At 39.1% G+C, this 21,708-nt stretch overlaps 2 protein-coding genes across 3 annotated transcripts in view; both read right to left on the bottom strand.

The window, feature by feature from the left end:
- LOC308389426 (apoptosis-stimulating of p53 protein 1-like) overlaps positions 1–5,926 on the bottom strand; it is a 56,796-nt gene extending 50,870 nt beyond the window's left edge. Inside the window, exon 1 of the mRNA XM_080870832.1 lies at positions 5,330–5,926. Within this exon, the coding sequence (XP_080726958.1) occupies positions 5,330–5,338 (9 nt within the window). The 5' untranslated portion in view covers positions 5,339–5,926. The remainder of the gene's footprint in view (positions 1–5,329) is intronic.
- Positions 5,927–9,186: 3,260 nt separating this feature from the next.
- Positions 9,187–19,268, bottom strand: LOC308388988 (protein tyrosine phosphatase type IVA 2-like). 2 transcript variants are annotated; one of them, XM_080870071.1, is made up of 8 exons: positions 19,147–19,268; positions 18,460–18,602; positions 17,115–17,240; positions 13,107–13,702; positions 12,925–13,017; positions 11,324–11,454; positions 10,568–10,642; positions 9,187–10,487 (listed from the first exon to the last, which is right to left on the bottom strand). In XM_080870071.1, the coding sequence occupies exons 4-8, from the start codon at positions 13,200–13,202 to the stop codon at positions 10,376–10,378; spliced, it is 507 nt and encodes a 168-aa protein (XP_080726197.1). In that variant the 5' UTR covers positions 13,203–13,702; positions 17,115–17,240; positions 18,460–18,602; positions 19,147–19,268; the 3' UTR covers positions 9,187–10,375. The 2 variants fall into 2 exon arrangements, with proteins under 2 accessions (XP_080726197.1, XP_080726198.1); XM_080870072.1 differs by lacking the exon at positions 19,147–19,268 and adding an exon at positions 18,950–19,068.
- Between the last annotated feature and the right edge of the window lie 2,440 nt (positions 19,269–21,708).

Genomic DNA, 21,708 nt, shown 5'->3' with positions numbered 1-21,708 from the left:
CAGCTGGTTGCAGCAGCCCACACAACTTAAATTAAATTTCTGTGATATTTCAAACGACAGTGCGTTTACTTGTTAATCATGAATCATGAAAGGATAAATCAGCCAACGTGGGTGGGGAGAAAATTTGGAAAGTGTTGCACACTGAATAGAAAATAGCTCGGCCCCTCCAGAGAGGCAGCTTCAAGGAACACCTGCTGTTAAACTGGAGGGATTTAAAGCTTTAACTAGGAGATATGGAGCAGTGCTCACTGAGGGCAGACTGATGACATATTTTAAGCTAACTCAAAAATACAATTAAGCAAACCGTTAAAAATGCTCCAAAAGGTACCCAGAGCACAAAACAGACGTAGAGATCTAGTTCAGTGGCTTCCATTAGCAACGTGAAATCTAACAGACAGCAATTAGCTACAGCTGCCTGTGTCAGGACACCACGCCCTTAAATCCAATATCCAGGTGAATGAAACCATGTAAACAGATGATGTAAAGATGGAAGTAGCTTCCACGTCTGTATTCTCTTTAAAGGCCAACAGGGGGCGACTCTTCTGCTTAAAAAAGTGATTTCTGTTTGGATACATAGTGACTTTGATAACAAAGTCACAATTTGAAAAGCTGAGAACACTGCACACTCAAATCTCTCAACTCTTAGAACCACAACATCAATACACAGTGACGTGATGGTGTGATGTCTGTCTATCATACAGTTTATGGTGTCCTTCAGCCACCTGTAGACTTTTTAGACAGGTAGGAAACTATCTGCAGAGGCTATAACCTCTGCAGATAAAACAATTTTGTTGTAAAGTTGGAGATTTTAACCACAGACCAGATAAAAGAAGCTCCATGGAGCATCGTGGTGGGTTTCCTTTGTTCTTTTTAGCCAGAAGTTACCTGATATGGACGAATGGCTGGAGTGTTAATTTATCGACTAACGCAAGCATTCATAAACTGTCTGGGTAACTTAGGTAGAGGATTAATACAATGCTAGGATTTCACTCACTAAAACTGAAGCACACAGATAATTCAATTCAAAAATGATTTTAAAGACACTAACACCATAAATATAGTGAGAAAGTCCAGTTTTAGGATTCAAAGTAGTGAAGATGAAAACAAGAAATTGCTAATCGTCTCCAGCTGCCTGTCAATGAATGTGGCCACGCCTCTAAGGCAATTATCTAGGTGAAGGAGTGATATTAAGAAGGTGCCTTTATGGATAGGATTAACCTGTCTGTAAAGGCCAAAACCATTTGTGGTACCACCTGTAAATGTGCTTGATATGGGTTAAATATGTAAATTCGGGTGGGGGACTCACTCTGGAGCCAGCCTCAAGTGGCCACTACAGGAACTGCATGTTTTGGCATTTTAACTCAGACTGTTCTTTAGCTCTGGAGGTTGCTGCTTGGTTTCATTGCATCCAAAAATGTTTCCTCTGGTTATTAAAGGTGTGTTGCGCTTAAATGAATAAAGCTTCTGAATAAAAAAAAAGCAAGGAGCATAAACAACAAATAACAAAACAAAAAATTAAAAAACAAAAAACAATCCCAGAGTCACACCAGCCTCCCTACTGCCAGATCTTGGCCTCTGTGTATGTGTGTGTGTGTGTGTGGGGGGGGGGGGAGTAGGCCACAGTGACAGCTGAAGGTGATTTGTGTTTCAGCCACCCTACTCTCACTATCCACACCCCCTCACCCACACACCCACAGAACAGTCAGTACCGTCTCTATAGGGACTGTGTGCATTGAGTAAAACATGAGCTACCAGCTCAATGAGAAGCAAAACAATTCTCACACTTGGGGGGCAATACACTGCTGCTGTATTAATAAATCATTTATTTTCATGGACTTTCTTTAGTCTTTCTTTTTCTACAAAGTCTATGCATAACAACTTTTCACAAAATACCACAGTTATTTGACTAAAATAAAGAAATACTCCAAAGCAAAAAGCCACTTGATCCATTTACAAATATTTTCACCAAGCTTAAAATGTTGTTTTTTCCAATCCAGACGTGATGTATTACAGACATTAGCGACGGACAATGCTAAATTTGCTACTGGTAAAAATACACGAATAAAGATAAAATAATATTTAGAGCCTAGAGCATTTCAGGTGTGTCTCTGACACTTAACTTAGATCCAGCAGCACTTTGAGTTAAATTCTAACATAAACGTCCTAAACCAATAGAAATGACTCTGCTCCGTGACGTTTACATGTAACTTCTGTCACCAACATGGCACGCCTACAACATGGCACGCCCCCTCTGTATTTACCATTACATTTTAAGTAAAGACATGTTTTTAAGGGGAAGCTATTGAGCTTTTTCTTATACTCTGTCCTTTCAATTTCATATTATAAGGTAAACAAAAGCGCCAATGGTTACTATGTCAATATATGAGTCTGAATCATGCAAAGCTACTCTAGTAGCAGCATTTGAGCAAAAATATGGCGCTGTAAATGAGTCTTTTAAGGTAAGAGTATAGGTTTTCTGTGCTAAAGCTTTGAATAAAAATTCTGAGGAAGATGCAAAATTTTTCATGAAGTTCAACATAAAATAAAGTAAATGAGAGATTGTACGGCGTTTGTAATATTTCTGTAGCTTCGCTATTCGTGGAAAAAGAAGATACTGACGGCAGTGCTGCCGGCTCTGTACCCAGGAAAATATGTGCCGGCTGCTCAACATTTCAGAAGAAGTTGCCAGATGATATCATGCTCTGTTTTGAATTTGTTGTGTCAGTCTTGTGAGCTGCCCCTGTTTGGAGACACGAGGGCAAAAGAGCTTTAATTGTCAAAACAATACAGTGAACAGTGGCTGGTTTCCAGAACAAGCTAGGAGATGGTGTACTTTGGATCAAAGGTTAGAGAAAGTGCCTGAACCGAGGTGGAGGACTGGAAATTCAGGGTGAGGTCAAAAGTCAAAGTAGCAGGCTTCTATGACTCTCTTTCTCTGCCTCGCTCTATAGAGTAAACACTTCTGTATATCTTCAGAGTATTGTCTGGAGCTGACAGCAGCCACAAAGAGGTGTAGTGTTTTCTGCCATGTGTCATGTGGGAGAGAGAGAGATAAAGAGAAACGGGAATAGAGGGAGGAAGGACGGAAGGGAAACAGGAATACTAATGTCCACCGATTTCAGGGTTGGTAATTTGAGACTTTTTCTCTAAAAGATGCAGATCAACACAAGCACGAACGCAAACATATATATACATTAACTCTACTGTGTGAATGGAAACATAACATTGGTCGGGACCTTCAGCAAAGTAGATGAAGCAGATGATGCTTTTTATAGACAGTGAATGGAGGTGGCTACTGTCACATCACCCATTAAGTTTGTGAAGTCTCATTTTCAAGCCTCAAGATGGCTGTTTTCGCCATCACTATCTTGGTGTTTTGAAAGCTGATACCAAAAGCAAAGGGTGGATCTCATTGGCTAACGGCTTGTGCCACTGTCGTGATGTTTGAAGTGCAAATATAAATGCAAATGCAAGAAGTGCAACACTATCAGTGGACCAGAAAAGAGCAGGATGATGAGAAGACTCTAATATTATGCCCCTCGTTAGCACACGCCCTCTGTAAAGCACCTACCCGTTCCAAAATGCACTTTTTTATCTTTTCAGGGATTATATGTTCTAGAACAAAATGTGAAAATGTGTCAAGCTGGTGCTAAACACAGACCCCGCTTCAGGCACCTAACCAAAAACCAGCACAAATGGACCTGGCAGTACAAAAACACTTCAGGCACTCTGCGCTCGACTGCAGATATTTCCTGTGTGTACATACAGAGAACCTCCAGCGTCTGCTGCATAACCCACATTATGATAAGGCTGTTCATAAAGGGTTAATGAGATGTAGTTAATGCTTTATAAATGGTTAAAAGACTTTTGCTTAGACACCAATAGGAAGACACTGATAGGAGGTAATTTGGGACAACTGTGGAAAATCTCAGCACAAAACCAGTGAACCACAGTTTATTTTGTCGTCATGTCCATTTTTCCTCCAAGTCACAGAAACTTGATTCTGTTCATCTGGTTGGAAAGTTTTTAGTGTCAAAAACGTCTTCAATGACTTCCTCAACATCATCTGATGTTGCAACAGTACAGTTGCACCACGATCTCAGTTTCATATTTGTTAATCCTGTCGTGACCATTAATAAATGGCCGTGAGTTCCATTCACAGAGTTGGGAAATGGCTGCAATCACAGCATTGTAAGATGGTGAAAGATGTGCCCTTAGACCCCCTCAGAGATGGGAAGAAAATCTAAAATTACATGAAGTATTGCACTGAGTCACTTTGCAGTCATCTGGCTCAAACAGACTAAATGAAGTCTGGTGTAAAAATGTTTCCCACAATTCCAAACGAATGTTTAAATATTAGGAAAAAAACATGGTGAAAAATATCAGGATACAGTCACATAATCAGCTGTCTTGTTGGTTCTGGCTGATGATTGGCTGTTGTGTGACGTGCACTCACTAAAGTTGAAGGAATGTGAGAAGTGCTGAGCAGTTTAGTTATTTCTTTGTTTCCTTGTCTCTGAATGAAAATTCACCGCTAACATTCCTGGAGATGACATGGGAAGTGCTCAAAGCGTTTCCTAAACTGTGCGTTGGTTTCCAAGTTCGTGCCGCTCTTGAAAATTAAACAGTTAAGTGGAAAACAAGGGTAAAAATTGGACTGTCACAGCACTTTACATGCTGAGCTTCTCATGTATCAGAAAACTACAGTTTTATTGAGTCCAACTATTGAGCCACTTTGTTGCATTGAAATAAAACTTTTTACATAGCTTTATATATTTATTATATATTATATATATTTATTTATATATTTTTATTATTTTTTATTTTTTATTTTTTTAGCCTTTAACCCACTGAATCTGATTTCTTTTTTTCTATTAGGTATCAATACCTTAATGACCTATTAGTGCCTTATTTCAACTATTTTGTTAGAAGTAGTACCGGTATTTAATATTTTGGCAGCTGTGTTACAGGAAATTCCAAACTTTTAGAATAAATAAATTCAATCCCAGCCTATCTTATCTTATCCTTATCCTGCCTATCAGTAGTTGCACTTGCACAAGCAAGTGAAAGCTCAGCATGCATTTATATTGAGGTTTGGCACATTTAAATTAATGCACACAGTACGTTTAAAAAATGTTTAATTAATAAATGAACTGAAACAAACTATACCCTCATCCAGACATAGATTGCAGGAGTGAAATGAGCTTATTTCTAAGGGTCTGACGTGTGTTTGAAGCTGTAAGCTCCAGGCTGCTGCCTCAGCTCGACTCTTCAGTTCAGAAGTTGCATATCCATAAACTCCTGGAACCTTTCATGAATGAAAACTCACCGGTAACATTCCTGCTGCTCGCTGCGATGCTGCACCCGTCCCGCTGGAAAAACAACTTTCTCCTCCTTATTTTCCTCTTCTCTCCCCTCTGCGCGTGCTTTTTCTGCCTTTTACCTTTGCTTCGGGACAGTTTTCCATAAATCCGAGCCCTTTTCCTTTTTTCGTCTCTCCCTGCCAGACATCCAGATGCTTGGGAAACCTAAAACTCCAGCTCCTCTCTACTCCTCAGTCCCTCCCTCTTCCTTCCTTCCTTCCTTCCTCCCTCTCTCTCTCTCTCTCTCTCTCTCTCTCTCTCTCCAGGGGGAAATGCAGCTGGATGTTTTTATAAACTTGAATCACCCTTAAAATCTCACTAATTGCATCCTTTGATCAGCTGTGGGCGGTCGTCCGGTTTGGTTTGCGGGGTGAACTGGGTCGCCGTCCTGATCATCCCTCCCATCTGACCCCTGCTCTCCTCCTCCTCTTCCTCCTCTTCTAGTAGTCCTGTAGTAAAAATCGGTGGCTGAACAATCGTTAAAGTAAAGCTTCATATCATTTTGCGTTAATTCATCTGATTTCTGAGTGCGAGCGCCCTCTGTCGGCCTCATGAGCAACAAAAAAAGTTTCACACTACAGAGTGCCTTCTGCCTTGTTCCTGCAAACTCGCCTAACTACGCAGAATATGTGGAGGTATATTCACGGTGACTCGGACTTTTCAGTGCCTGTATTTCGTCTGAACGTACAGTGCTGAATGAAGCACTGTGGTACTTAAAAGTACTCACATTAAACCGTAAAATACTGTTATAGCTGGTTTAGCTGAGCTTTAACTTGAACTGAAGTAAAAATACTTCTCAAAGCCAGTGTCATCATTATAAGAAACGCTTGTTTGGGAAGGTATTGTAAAGTATTTTCTAACTTTAATTTTAGTGATCACCAGAACATTAAAACTGCATGTAAAGAACCACCAGTCAAATTAAATTTTTTGTTTTAAGCTTAGGTATTCTAGGTTTCTGCCATAAAATAAGCCTTTAAAAGGTTTATCTCTTTCTTACAATGTCTCTGCTTTATTAGTCAAAACAAAATTATTTACTTCTTCATGTTTACGCTATAAAATGTGTGATGGGCTCAACACTTCAAAGTTGAGTCTGAGATGGAACTATACGAGTAAATTTGCAGATATATGTACTATGGCATATAGCGTAAAGTTTTCTAGCTGAGAGCAGAAATATGGCAGAAACCTGGATTTAAAATGAACCAATCAGGATTCAGTTGACATGTAGACCCAGAAACCATGCCTGTCTGACAGAAAGTGATGTAGGCTTCAGATCTTTTGGCCTTTTATTTAATTTCTTCTCTCTGATTTCATCTTAATCTGATTTTCAACCATTAAAAGAACTTCTGGCTCCATTTCTTTTTCTGCTCTTGCGGCTGATGAATCGCTTGTGTTTTCTTTCATCTTCACAGTAGGTGTGCATCAAGATATGCCTGCCACCTGAAGAGTGTTCTAGCTTGGTTGCTCTGAAAAGGGTTATTTATTGATTTTTCAGTCATGGAAAGGATCCTGCGATCATCCACTAGAGCCATCTTCTGTGCACATGTAGCCACTTTTAGTCAAACCGCTGACTTGGTGGCTCTTGTTGCTGCAGCCCAACGATGGCTGGTTTCACATTTCTCCTTTGATCACACTTTGGTGTCGGTTCAACATCAAAATACCAGATGCCCCGCTTGGAAGAGAAGCCAGACTGTTTAATTAATTAATGTAAGAAATAACATGTCCATTATACACCTCGGGAGTCAGTTTTCCTGGTCCTTTGAAAGAGAGTACATGGATACAGAATAAAGAGTCTCAATTGCTAAGTCTGAAAGCTGAGATTCTTTAAGCTCATTCTGCAGACCTAACCAAAAAAAATAAAAATATTTAGGTAAACAGTTTTACAGCATCAATTAAAATATTGAATAAACTTTACAGTTTTGCAAAATTGTAATTTTTTATAACAGCAGAATTGTTGGGCAAGATATTTTTTTTCAATCCAAGATCCGTCTTAAATTTCCCATCCCCTTTCAAAATTAAACGGGAAGAAGGAAAAACGACGACATAGGACGCCATGGACTCGCACACAGAGTTTATATAGCTTACACTGAGCTTAGAGATGCTCAGCTGCCATAAATTCAGCAGATTATCACAGAGCTGTCCTCTGCTGCCAAGGACGATTTGTCTGCCCGTGTATGTATTTATGTCCTCAATGAGCCATGATGCTCATTTTAAAGTCATAAACGACTAAATTACTGCCCTAAGTTCATTGAAATGCTTCCTCTGACATGCTGTAGGCCTTTATCAACTAAAACCTGTTATTACTGTGATGTGGTCAATCACTTGTAAACAGAAATTACCTTCATGTTCAAAGCTTTAAATGCATTTGAAGGTTTACAAAGTGCAGCTTGTGGTTTTTCTTTTAAATCTCAGTGAAAATTACTTAATTATTTTTATTTATTTATGTTTTTTAAATCCTGTCTGGCAGCTTTTGCAATCAGAATTATGATCTGAGCCAAACATATTTTGCTTTTCCAAGATTAGCTCTATAAATTCTCTATAGGCTCCTCTTGTACCACATTATATGTGGTACACAGTATGACAATGTCTAAGCTAGGACAGGCAGAGTGTGTGCGTGTGTGTGAGAGACAGAAAGAGACAGAGTGTGAGTGTGTATTTGTTATGAAACATACTTGGGAATGTAGGTGGGAAGCTGTAATAGCGTCCCCCAGGAGCCAGAGGCAGGAAGAGATGGGTCCGGGAGAACTGGGCCATCCGCAGCCCCCAAGAGTACTAAAGACGCAAGGCCACACGTCTCTGCGCGCTCATCCCATCAGGAGGAGGGAGGTCCCAGATGGAGTGGTAGTCCCAGAGGAGACAGGCAGTCAACCCTGGTAAAGGCCGCCCACCCCGGTGCGAGCAGAGGGTCCCAGCGCTCCAGGCACGCGAGAACCACCACAGCTCCAGTGTTCAAATTGTAGGATCCATGCTTTCATGTTGTTTAAGACAAACAACATGAAAGCATGGATCCCTCCCACGTCCCACTTTATGAGCACACTTGAGAGTGTTCATACCAACTGAGTACAGAGCCATTAGAGTACAGTTCTTAAGACTGTACTCTAATGGCTCCCACTGTCACCAAATCTCAGTCCCACAGAGCATATTTGGAGCATGAAGAATTGAGGCAGTCCTGAAGGTCAAAGTCCCAGTAGTCACTAGTAAACTGTACCTAATAAATCGGCCCTCACGGTTGGTGGATTATTATCAATCAGCTGCAGCTCGTCAGTTCAAGGTCAGTTCCTGTGCATGTTTTTCTTTTTGTAGGTCAGTCAATAAAACCAATCAACCTTCAGCCATCCACAGGGTCCACGTGATGCTGCGATTCCACTCAGACAAGCACCACCACAGCCGAAGGCCGGCTCGCTTTGTGCAATGGCGAGTTCACAGAAATCAGGCATGGGTAACAGTCCAACCGCTGAGCTGATGCGGAAGATGGCCAGAGCTTTGTGAGGATAAATTATTAATACGTCTGAAATTTTTAAACCCGTACAATGCAGGGATTTTCTGCATATCATTTTGATCAAGGGTTTATTTAATTAAACTTAAATATATTTGTGCCAAAAACAAACAAAAAAAATACGTGTGGCTGAAATGATCAGGACCACAGCATCCCCCCGGATAATTTGGTCTGATTACAGTTTCCTTTATGTGGCTATCACTCTAAATATTTGTCAAATTTATCAATTGATACCAAAGACAATTTAAAAAATGTATTTTCTTAAGTCACAATAACACTGGGACTGCCAAAATTGCCTCATTTTGCATCAAAACATACAAAAACCAACAGTTAAGATTACTAAACACTTTAATTTTCCAAGACTAAGATTTTTTTTCCCCCATCCATCAGACAAACATCTCACAAAGAAACAATAAATAACAGATACAAACAGATACAGGGTACAGGAAGGAACAAATAAAATAAAATCTATAAGAAAATAATGGCACAAAGACCAGATACATCTTACAAACACTGACCGAAGAGCTAAGTGGAGCCAGAGATGGATGAGAACTATGGCCAGTAATGTTGCAGTGGCAGCCACTGTGGCTCCACAGTGCCGTTACATGGTTGTTGCAACAGGAACACATAAAGTATTTGGGAGATTATCCTGTTGATCAGAGAGATGAGAAGAACTTTGGCTCTAAAATCATCTGAATGATTGTGTTGCTAACTTATCCCCTAACGTCTAATAGTGAACATTAATGCGTCTGAATGGACCCGAGAGTGGATCTCAGATTTTCATCGAGCAGATTATCCACGCTTTAGTGTTAGCGGGTAGATTAATACCCCATACTGTTTACTGGCCCACAAACGTGTATGATGCAGTGGAAGAAATGTGAATATTTGGACGATTTTAATTATGTTCTTAATGCTTGTCAGTTACTAGGATAATCTACCAAAGCCTTTACATGTTCCTTTGTTAACAACTGTTCTTCCACATGTTAGTCCACTTCCATGGAGGTCAGCGCCAAATATTTATAGCCAACACAAGTTTATTCTACAGAAGCTTATGACTGATTTGGGACATAAAAGGAAAGTAGATAATCTCACATTTGCATCACACTGAGAACACATGTCATCATATGTTTTCATCTTAAATATTGTGTGTTTTCAAACTGAATTCTTCTGGCATTCTGGTTGCAGGACATTGATTTGATCAGTGAGCACAGACTCATAAATAAATCACTCTCAGTCACTGTGTGGATTGATGTGCAATAAACCAACAAGCCTCTATTTATTCAGCATTTAGCTTAGAGCAAATATCAAGCTGCAGACTATAGAACACTGTCAAACACACTGCCAGCTGCATTATTCATCACATCTTATTGGGGTTTTTTATTTTTACATTACAGACAAACAAGCTTTTAAATCTCTGTTTAAGTATTTGTGGGTTTTTGCTACATGTTCAGGGGAGGTTTGAAACCAAAGAAACGGAAATAAAAACTTTAAAACCTCCACTTTCTTTTTGCAAAGAGTCCTACTGTACACAGCAGCTTTGCCCGTTGGCATCTTTGGAGCGCAGACACAGTTTAGGCTTGTAGTTCTCCAGGTAATGCAGCTGCTTGGCATTTAAAGCTCCACGGCGCTTCCTGGCAAAATGGAGGAGACATTAGGCTCGGTTTCCGAAATACAATGCAAGAAAAGGAGGAGCAGCAGAATCAAAGCTTACTGTCTTATTAGGTGCACCGCATCCTCGTATTCCATCCCACATTCAATTAGAGCCAGAGCCACCAACACGGGCGCTCTGAGGACAAACAAGAGGAAGCCTTAGTTAAACTTTAACCCCTGTATGTGACTGGTGGTAGACTATAACAGGTGACTCAGTTGCATTTGTTGGGGGTGATATTTTCCTAGTTTAATCATTTGCCTCCAAGAGAATTCAACTCAGTAACTTTTAAGAGCCTACACTTGTAGCCTTCGCAGCTAAGACAACTACTGACGGACAATTTGGAGCTTTGAGTCACCAAGGGCAGCCTGCAGCTAAAAAACACTGCCATATATTTAGGCTCCAACTTACACACAAGTACAAGCCAGCCAGTTGTAAAGGTTTCCAGAGCTCTGATTTATTTGACACCTGTATGACTTACTTGGCAGGTTTTTTGTGGGAAATAACTGAAACTACCACAGCGAGAGCAAAATGAATGCTTTTGTCAGCTGTCACTTTATTGCAGTCATCCTTAAAGTGTGTTAAACTGACTGTTTATATTATGCTCATTACCAAAATAGGAACTACTATCTTGAAGTGTGAGCACAGTGGCTGCTGTCTGTTTAAGGCTTAGAAGTAGGAAAGATCAAGCAGACACACACTAACCAAACAAAACCTGAAGAGTAAACGCAGCTGAAAACACGCACAACACATTGTGCTGTATATAAAATTATTGTGTACTAAACATCAGAATAAATCACGTGTCAGCTTCATACTGACCGTCCCAATCCAGCTACACAGTGCACAGCCACACAGGAGCCAGGCTCGTCTCGAAACTTTGTCTGCAGAAGGCTCAGCCAATCATCGACCACCTGGTCTGGGGGGGCGGATCCATCATCAAATGGCCAATCCTGAAAAAGAGTAAAGCATTAACTTGAGCTCAGTTTTACTGCAGACCAGTCAGCGTTCATAGGTTTTTAAAATACCTCTAAATTATTTTAGTGACCATCCTTAATGCACGAGACGTTTCTATAATTATAGTTCTATAGTGTATGTGAGGATAATGTGCTGTGTCTGAAAACCAAGCTGCTTTAGCTACTAAAATGACCAAGTGGGGTTTTTTGTATTGGATCCATTTACACACAAATGATTTTTCTCTTTAAAAAATAATTTGTGTTTAAATATTCTATTTAAATTGTTTATCATTATTTATTACAGATATTCCAAAATGTTATGCTATTAGTTATGTTTTTTAAAAACATTCTGAAACTGTGTTCAGCACAAGACTTTAAGTATTTGGGTAACTGAACTGCAAACATTGTACAAATATACCTGAAATCATCAGGTATGTCTTGGGTCTTGTAAGCGAGATATAACACATTGATTTTCTTGTGCTTTAAAGACCCAACTAAGAATGAGCTTTGCAAACCAGCTAAAGCTGTAAACGCTGTGATGTAAGACTAAAGTAAACTAACATAAACAGGGTCTGAAAAGTGAAGCCAAGGTAGAAGAGCCTAACACTTTCATTCTTTGTTGTATGGCCAGAAGGGGCCAGTAGATGCTGGAGAATTTAAAAAAAAAAAAAAAAAAAAAAGAGACTGAACTCACTGACACCTCAATAAAAACCTTCCTGATGAGTTTATGCCCTCGGTCACACATTTTACATCATACTGAACAGAACATTATACCAACTTAGGAAACTGTAATATTTTTTAAAGCTGTTGAGCACGGCTACATCCATCTTTGCACAATCTGCAGTTTGTACGTCTGCTCTGGCTGCTTAGGTGTCAAAGAACAGGTTCTTTAGGATATCTTTCAGTACTGGTCTAGCCACATTTCACCAGAAAACATCAGGATGCAGTGATGAGAAGTGGGACATTATAATAAAATCAAAGTCTATAATATTAAAAAATATATATATAAACCCACACCTTTCCATAACTCTCTTCACACCAGTACATGTAAAAAACCATTAAAAGCTGTAGAAAAATAGACTGAAAAACTCGTAATCTGCTGGGATAGACTCCAACTCAACTATGACCTGAACCAGATAAGAGGGAGAACAGATTCATGGATTCACGGAAAATATCACAGCAGGACAGTGAAATGCATAACTCATTCACCTGAAGGTTAATTTTCTTCTTTCAGCTCATTAATCCTTTAACTACCCTGCAGATCATGTTCTTACTCCTCCCTTTGTGGTTGACGTTCACTCTATTGTTTGATTTAGGTTCTGTGTGTTTTTAGACTTTGGTACTGGAAGCTGGCGTAATCCATTAATGACAGTAGCTGCATTAAACTCAACGTGTGACTCTCTCTTCACAAACTGCTCTTGTGATTATTTACAGCCGCCTAAGTACTGTTTGCTACGCATCACCTACCAGAACCTGGATGCCTTCTTGTTCCACCGGTGTCTTGTCATACGTGGCAGCGCACACTCGCACTAAGGTATTTACTCCGAATGCTTTCAGATCCTACACATCAAATCACACATTTTAACACAACACCCTGCTTCTGTGTCTTCCAAAGGAGAAAATGTGCAGAGATCTTAAACACGTGTTACCTCTATAAACCGTCCGAGTTGTGCATTGGTGGGATTGTGCGTGATGAGGAATCTCAGACAGTCATAGGAGATCTCCACTGGAGCCGGCCGGTTCATTTTTATACCCAGAGAAGCTTATTAATAAAGAATAAAAGTCTGGAAAGTACTGTGCTTCAAAGAGTGGAGTAACAGAGTCTGAGGAAAAACCCTTCTGAGTGTTAAAAACAAAATGCAAACAAACAAACAAACAAACAAACAAAATCTTCCCACTTAAAGAAAAACAATTGTGTTTTTTAGTGAATGTTACTAAATCAATCTCACGAAAATACAAAATTTTGGTCGAGAAATAGAAAAGTAAATTGCCTTGGCAATAAAGTAAAAGTAAAATTGGCTTGGCAAGAGTTAAACTCTTTTTCTTTCAACTCTATTAGCCCATTCAGAGAAGACTTGTACAAATCACAGCAGAAGAAGAAGAGGAGGAGAGGAAAAGCTGGAAAGAAGAAGAGCAGAGAGGAAACTCCCAGGCTGAAACCAATGCTTGCCCCTCTCTCCGAGACAGCTCACAGACTGCAGGGTGGCTCTTCTTCATAAGGGTTGAACGGGATGGCAGTAGGGACCTATGAGGACAGGAAGGGTCGGCCATTTTAGGTCACTTTAAAACAAAAAAGCTTTGCTGTGACTTCTTATTTACTGGTAAACTTTAAATGTAATTCTCATCTAAATAAGATGTTATATATATATATATATATATATATATATTCTGCTTTACTGTGATGAAATGGTTTTTAAAGTCTCTATAAATTCAAGTTTTTATGTGTCTACTAGTGAATTTTCTGTGATATCAGGACTTTTGAGACAAACAGAGATGGTAAATGGCCTGTATTTGTATAGCGCTTTGCTAGTCCCTAAGGACCCCAGTCATCCACTAGAGGTGGGAATCACCATACTAGAGATGGCACGATACCACTTTTTTATGTCCGATACCGATACCGATATCATAAATTTGGATATCTGCCGATACCGATATGAATCCGATATAGTGTGTTTTAATCAATAAAACTGTTTTTTTTTAAAATATCTTGCTGCATTTTGTATAAGTTCATACTCAAGTTTAAAACAACAACTACACTAAAGCTATTCTGTTATACCTATATGCAAAAAAAAAATATTTATAGTTCAGCAATACTGATCAATCTAATAAACTTAAACCTACACCATCCTCCCTATTCTGGTATTTTAAAGAGTACTTAGCGTAAATATTAAGCAACCTAACTAATAGGGTTCCAACTCCCAGCAACAACAAAAATAAATAAATAAAAAATAGGGAACCACCCCTCACGCTCCACCTCATGATGCTTAATCGACGTAATCAACCTTAATTTGATGCAGTGTGAAAAAAAAATGCACAGAAATCAATTATTTTTCAAGAAATATTAAATAGATTCAACATCTTTCTTCAACAAAATTGCAGACTGCACAGATGGTACCTTCCCAAAGGAAAAAGTACTATAGCTTACTAGGGTATATATATTAGACTTAATAGTCACTATATACAGTAATTGACTTCTATTCATTTTACATCAAATTAAAACTTTCGGTGTAAGATTCGGATAATTATTTATTAAAAGCTAGACATTTTAAATGAGAATAAGAAAGAAAAGTATGTTTTTGTGCCCCCCTTTCCCTGTTAATGCCCTATCGGCCCCCCTGGCTAAACTTTGCTAGATCCGCCCCTGCACAGTTACCAGCCGTCAGCTACGTAGAAAAAGATCCTCGAGTAGAAAGTAATAATAAATAAATTCTAACAACAGCTGATCAAGCTTAAACGTGCTGCTGTTGTTTAGCCGCTGGTTTCCTCTTTCTGGTGCAAAGTGGGCCAAAAACAAACCAGAGAGATGGACTCGCGACAGAAAAGCCAATCAGCTGATCATTTAAGCAGCTTCATGATTGAAGTAGCAGCAAGAAGAGGCAGTCGCTCCATATATCGCTTGTTAAGCTTAACGCAGGAATGCTTTACAAACATTCAGAGATGGACTTACACACTTGCTTTACTTCTCTCGGGGATAACTTTGTCGGAGATGAAATGCCGGGTTGCTAGCGAAGCTCCAAATGCTATCCAGACCACCGACAGGTCCCGCATGCCACAGCCGCTCTATCACGTGATGCCTACTGCTCCGACGTGCTAACTTTCTGAGGTGAGTTACGGCGTGTTGCAAGTTTTGTGAGGTGCTTTCGTGATATTTAATGGATCGGATTACATTTTTTATTTTTCTCCGATATCCGATCCAGTAATTTAGGTCAGTATCGGACCGATACCGATACGTAATATCGGATCGGTCCATCTCTACACCATACATCCAACGATACGATATTATTGCAATTTCTTAAAATATTTTGCGATATTCAGATTCTGTACATAAAGGCAAACTTTATCAATATTCATTTTATCTAATATCAAAGTCTCACACTCAGTCTTTCTCTCATTTCAGTTTTATTGTTGACAAACTGAACGGTTTGTATTACAGTCTAGTCCAACTTAACTGAATGCAACCATCTGGTACAATTATAGCTATTCTGAACTATGCAATTTATGATAACTATGCAGCCCATTCAGCAACTGAAGAATTTGAAAGTAAATTAAAACAAAATATAATTTTACATTAAATAAAAAGTTTTAAACTTAATTAAAATAAAACATGTCTTAAATTAAAAGAAGTAAGCTGTCATGTTTATTGCTGCCAAAAAACAAGTTAAACACATTTGGACAGTCAAGCAATGTCAGGATTCTTGCTCAGAAAAAGGATCAACATGCTCTGAAGTCAGAGTTCCAGTCTACAAAAACTTTTTTTGTAACAAAATATCGATTTCTGCTGTCCCTGTATCGATACATTATTAGCAAACAAAATATCACGATACTACACAGTATCGATTTTTTCCCCCACCCCTATCATCCACCCATTCACACACTGGTGATGGCAAGCTACATTGTAGCCACAGCCACCCTGGGGCGCAGTGACAGACTGCCGGACACTGGCGCCACCGGGCCCTCTGACCACCACCAGTAGGCAACGGGTGAAGTGTCTTGCCCAAGGACACAACGACCGAGACTGTCCAAGCCGGGGCTCGAACCGGCAACCTTCCGATTACAAGGCGAACTCCCAACTCTTGAGCCACGATCGCCCCATTTGGAAACAAACAGAGATGGTAATCTCTGCAGTGCAATCCCAGCCATGTTACTGCAAATACTGAACTGCCAGCTGATGGAACGCGTCCGTATCGCTCATTGAAGGAATTTGCGACTGTTATCTGAATCAACGCACTGATTGGATTCCTACATCAGCTGATGGGACTGTGGCTGTGGTAAACGGATGTGGATAGTTAGCTTGACTGTCCTGTTCACATTTTACTGGACATGCAGCTGAACACTCAAAGTCGTTTCAGCTCCACTGCCACACAGACGGATACAGAAAATCTTTACCACCTCATCATTTATAGTTAAGCTCCTTATTGTAACATAAACAGGTTATTCATTGTATCCTGTTTAACTGAGCCCCTTTTTGAGTGACATTTTTTTACCTTTCTGAACTGTTTTACTGTGTGATAATTATGTATTTTATTGACATTGAACCAAGTTATTTTTCATGCTCTGGCTGCATAACAGCTTTTTTTTTTAAAAATTGGGACATCGAGTTCAGGAAGGGATTGCGTATGAATTCATGCTGTGCATGCAGCTGATTCCCTTTCACCTTCAGGAGAAACTTACTGGTTTTAAAAAATAAGCATTCCTTAAATCATGGTTAGTAGTCATTTTTATAAAGAATTTGCATGACGATCTTCACCACAGTGGACTCTAAGACTGAAGTGAAGACTTTAAGCTTTAATATGGTACGATTAACAAAAGTACAAAAATGGAGCCATGGGTGCCAGGCAGTAGAAGTAAAGCTTTTGATGCTGTAGAGATAACACATCAAGGACTAGACTTTATCCTCAAAGTTTCAAATGAAGGCACCGCCTGCCTTTATCACTCACCTGTGTGCGTGAATGGCAGTGAGTGTGCCTAGCTGACGTCTCCTTTTCACTTGTCCACAATAAGCAGCAGGTGCTGGGCTTGGCAAAACTCCCCTCCAAGCCTCGCCAACGCCATACATGTGCAGCCTGAGAGCGAGACATGAAGAAGAGATGAAGTCATGAGACCAGAGTGCACAACATTTTCACCCTTTGTCCTCCTGTAACCATTTAATGGTTTATAAAAGTGAACACAAAAAACACGTGGCTCATAAAAGAATAAAGTGATACATAGACTCATCCCTACTAAAACCCAGCAAAGATACGAGACAGAGGAGCAACTGAAAAAAAACAAAGAGAGAACACACAACCATGCAAACACTAGAGTGAAATCTGCGATCTCGGTCTTGAGTGTTTTTACAGTTTGGCATTTCCTTAGTGCATCAAGATATTCTTGCTGTGTTTTACAAGTTTTACAAGCAGATGGATAAACCCCGAGCCCACCGAGTTCACGTAGCATCTCCTATTCAGCTTGGTTATGTTTTGAACTTTTTGCAAACTCTATTCCAGTATATCTGAGAATTTAACTACCAAATATAGTAAAATATATCAATTCATTTGTGTGAAAACCTTAGAGAATTTAGTTGTGCTCCTGTAGAGAAAAGTCTAGAACTAAGGCACTTTTGGGAGTTTTCCTTCAACCTCATAAAAGTACAGAAAAAAAATGTAGCTTCCTTTTCTATTTAGAAGGCTGGGAAAGAAAATACAGGATATTTATCCTTCATATGATCAAGCAGACTGATAGGTGAACTGCCACTGTGAATACTGAAGGATTATAGACAGAGCTGTAGTCTTAACATAGTCATAACAATCTTAATGACATAAATAAAGCTTATTGACTACCTAATAAAGCTAATAAAGCTACCTGTGCATGATAGCTGATATCTGGATAATAGTTTGGGATGACAAATAATGATATATGAAATACTCAGTGGTGTAGCTGTCTTGGTCTGACCTTCCTACCTGACCCAAAATCTCATGGTACATCTGTGTTACTCTTACAGAGAACAAATGATTCAGCCTGTAAAACCGCAAACCTAAAACACAGACGTGTATCTAATATTAGCCTAACCAAGTTGTTTATTCTGTTTACCTCTGTCAGAGATCATTCTGACGTTCATGTCAGAGATACCAGCACACGAACAGAGACAAACAGGTTACCAGCTGGATGCGCTAATCTCCCGTCCTTACCTTCTCCAAGCTGCCCACATAATGTTTCTAGCCGGCCCTAAACTTATCCCAGATGTAATTTATCTGGAAATATGGTTACCCGAGTCCAACACGAACTGCGGCGTGGTGATATACTCACCGTGATGAGAGCTGAGGAGATGGTTCATTGAGCGGACACAGGAAAATGTGACGGCTCCGGGATGTAGACACACCATTGATGATGATGCTGCTGCTGTTTTTCTGGGTCCTGGCTGACTAACGGCCCGTTAGCTTAGTGCTAACCTGCAGCGAATAAGAAGAAAACACGTCGATATTTATCGATGACTTCAGCTGCTGCGTTTTAGCTTATATGTTGATATTCCAATAACCAAACGCAATATGACTTTTAAAAAAAAAACGAAAAATAAACCGGGAAGCATGACACTTAACTAGGCTAATCACTTAAATACCTGTACGAGAGCATCCATGTTTAAAATTAATCTACACGGCAGTTACAGTTAAATTACCGAGAAGCCAGCTGGCTTTTTTGTTTTTTTAAGGCACACATAGAGCGATTATGACACACGCAGATTAAGAGAAAATGTCAGCATATTATTTACAAACTGTCTTACTGGACTAAACAACAGCACCTTCTGTCATTAAATGCTCCGCAAGACAGGTCAGTTAGAAACCAGGTCAACAAGCAGAATAAAAAGCAGGCTAAAACGCTCATCGGCTTTCAATAACAGCGAGTACAGTGACCTTGCTAGCAAACGAAACATTAGCCGGACAATAGCGACGGCTATAGCGTAGATTTGAAACGCCCAGCGTGAACAAAAGCACTTACAAAACGAAGCAGTTTCACAAAATATCCAGAAGCTTCTAATAATGGACGAGAGCCTGCGAGGGAGACATGTTGCAAAAAAACGTCAAGTTAGCAACGTAGGACATGATGACTACCGGTCACCGTCTTTCCAAAATAAAACTGCTGAAGACCCATGTTCCGGTTTAAAAAAAATGAAAAGAAAGACCATTATTCGCAAACTCAATGACACTATGTTGTTTTATATGAGTTTTGCTTAATTTAATGATAATCACTTACTCAAAACTGAACAGCACCTGTTGTGTTTGAAGAAATGTTCTCATTTCCAATTTGACCACCTTGTGAATTAGGAAAAAATGTGTTGTATCTGATGTATCTTGAAATTTAGAAATAGTCAGTAAGTCAACAATTTGAAAGAACTCAAAATTTCAACTTCCCTCTCTCTGCAATTTTTTTATTAATTCATTTAATTGTTAGAAACAAGTTTCCATTTTCTCGTCCTCCTTTACCTTTGGATATTTATCCATAAGAAACACAAACTCAATTACATTACAGACCATTAATTACAGACCATTATAATGGCTAACTGGTTTGATTTTATTTGACGACTTGCTCTTTTTGCATATTTAATTTAAGTTTCCTCCTGTGCAGAGCAACACAGTACAAATATATAGGAGTTAGCTCATGGCTTAGATGAACAAATTGTAGCTTTAATATCCCACATAACCAAATGTAGATTGTTTAATATTTATTTCTTCAGTATGTTTTCCTATGCTTATCATCTACAAAGGGATGATCATGTATTACAGACTAAATCTACCCACTGATACAAAAAAGTAACCTGAGCCTGAACAGCTGAGGTATGTCAACTTTTAAAAGCCAAAGGATAAGTGAATGTTTTTTGTTTTGGTGTTTTGTTTTTTTGGTGTATTTTGTCACATAGGCCATCAACAGTCACCTCGAGTCGCTTTATATTGTAGGGGAAAGACTAGGGATGTAGCTAGCAATTATTTTAGTGAACGATGAATCGATAGATTATTCCATCAATTCACTGAGTAATCCAACAAGAAATATTTTTGTCTTATTAATGAGCAATCATAAACATTCAAAGGAGAAAAAACACAGGTCTTTCAAAATGAACTGCTCGTTGTTTTCCATTTTAGAAATTGCAATGTTTTCACGTTTAACTACATATAACATCTGTCAAAAAAACACAAAAAACAACTAAACCCCTTTGATTGTATGTACATGTCATAATAAATTAGATTTTTTTTAAAAGAAAACATTTTCTTAAATTGTAAAATGTATAAATAATCTCAAGCACAGTCAAAAGTCACAAATAAAATAAGATATATATGCAAACTAAACTAAGGCATAGAAATGCACCTTTACTCTGTCTTCTTGGAAGGCTTTCTGACTTTAATAGGAAGCAAGTGCTGCTGAAAACAGATGCTATGTTAGTGTAGATATTAATAATAATTCAGTGTCCAACCTAACAACCATCAGGTCAGTGGACCAGAGTTTAATAGCCCATTTATATTTTTATTGGCTTGTGGAAAAAATCTTATTTCTATATTTTTAAATATTAATGGATTTTAATTAACACAATATTTGATATTATTTCACTTACAGTGTTAAAAATCTTACAAAAGCCTTGAAATTAATAAGGTTTAGGACACCCAATGCCCCCCTTTATACTCACCCCTGTTTGCTGCATATAAAACAGGACGGCTATTGTCAGCATTCAGCACGCTGTATGAATAACATTTCATCTGCATATTTTAATACAACTTCTGGACTCTTACTGCAGATTTTGACTGTGTAAAACAAACGGAGCAGCGGTGGATGGAGCAGCTACAGCGTTTGCTTTTGGTCGTGTCAGTTTGTTGATCAGGTGCTTTGACAAAGGACTCCACTAGCCTTTTCCCAGTAAAGGTTTTAATGGTGATCACAGGAACAGCTGCTGTTTTTTTCACTCTACCTGAGCTCACTGTCTCAGTAACAGCTCCGCCTCTTTGCTCTTCGCGGTGTGTAAACAGACTCCAGCTCCACGTTAAACTGTGCCAGCGTCATCATTTCTACTGCTGTGTTGTTATCAGTGTGTGTGGGCTCAATATGGTCAGACTTATTATTCACTGATAATAAATACGTGTCTATTGCAGGTCTGTTTTTAGTGGGTGTGCGTGGGAATGTGGGGGAAGATGCTACAATAATACAGAGAGAATTTCAACAATCAGATGACCACTCTGAGCAAGTACTTCACCATCATCATCATCATCATATGTCCCTTTCTATAGATTTTGACTCCTTAGGGTATGTCTATGGTCTCCAATAGATGCTGAAAAGTTGTCATAAATCACCATTCTCCATATCTGCGGGGCATCTAGCCCTAACAGTCAGATGACTTAACAGTGGGATTATAAAACTGAAACAGATGATTTTTGTCCTTAGGACTATTGTTGGATAACAGACTCACATTTGCCAAGAAAACTGAAGGTAAAAAGTGGATTTTTGTTCAGAAGCAAATCCTGCTTTTCTTCTGTTAGTGATACTGTATGCATGCATGCTTCTCCCTCCATCCATCCA

Source organism: Rhamphochromis sp. 'chilingali' (genome assembly GCF_963969265.1).
Source record: "Rhamphochromis sp. 'chilingali' genome assembly, chromosome: 21".
Lineage (NCBI taxonomy): Eukaryota > Metazoa > Chordata > Actinopteri > Cichliformes > Cichlidae > Rhamphochromis > Rhamphochromis sp. 'chilingali'.
The sequence above is the reverse complement of the archived record's forward strand: the minus strand, read 5'-3'. Positions and strand labels throughout refer to the sequence as shown.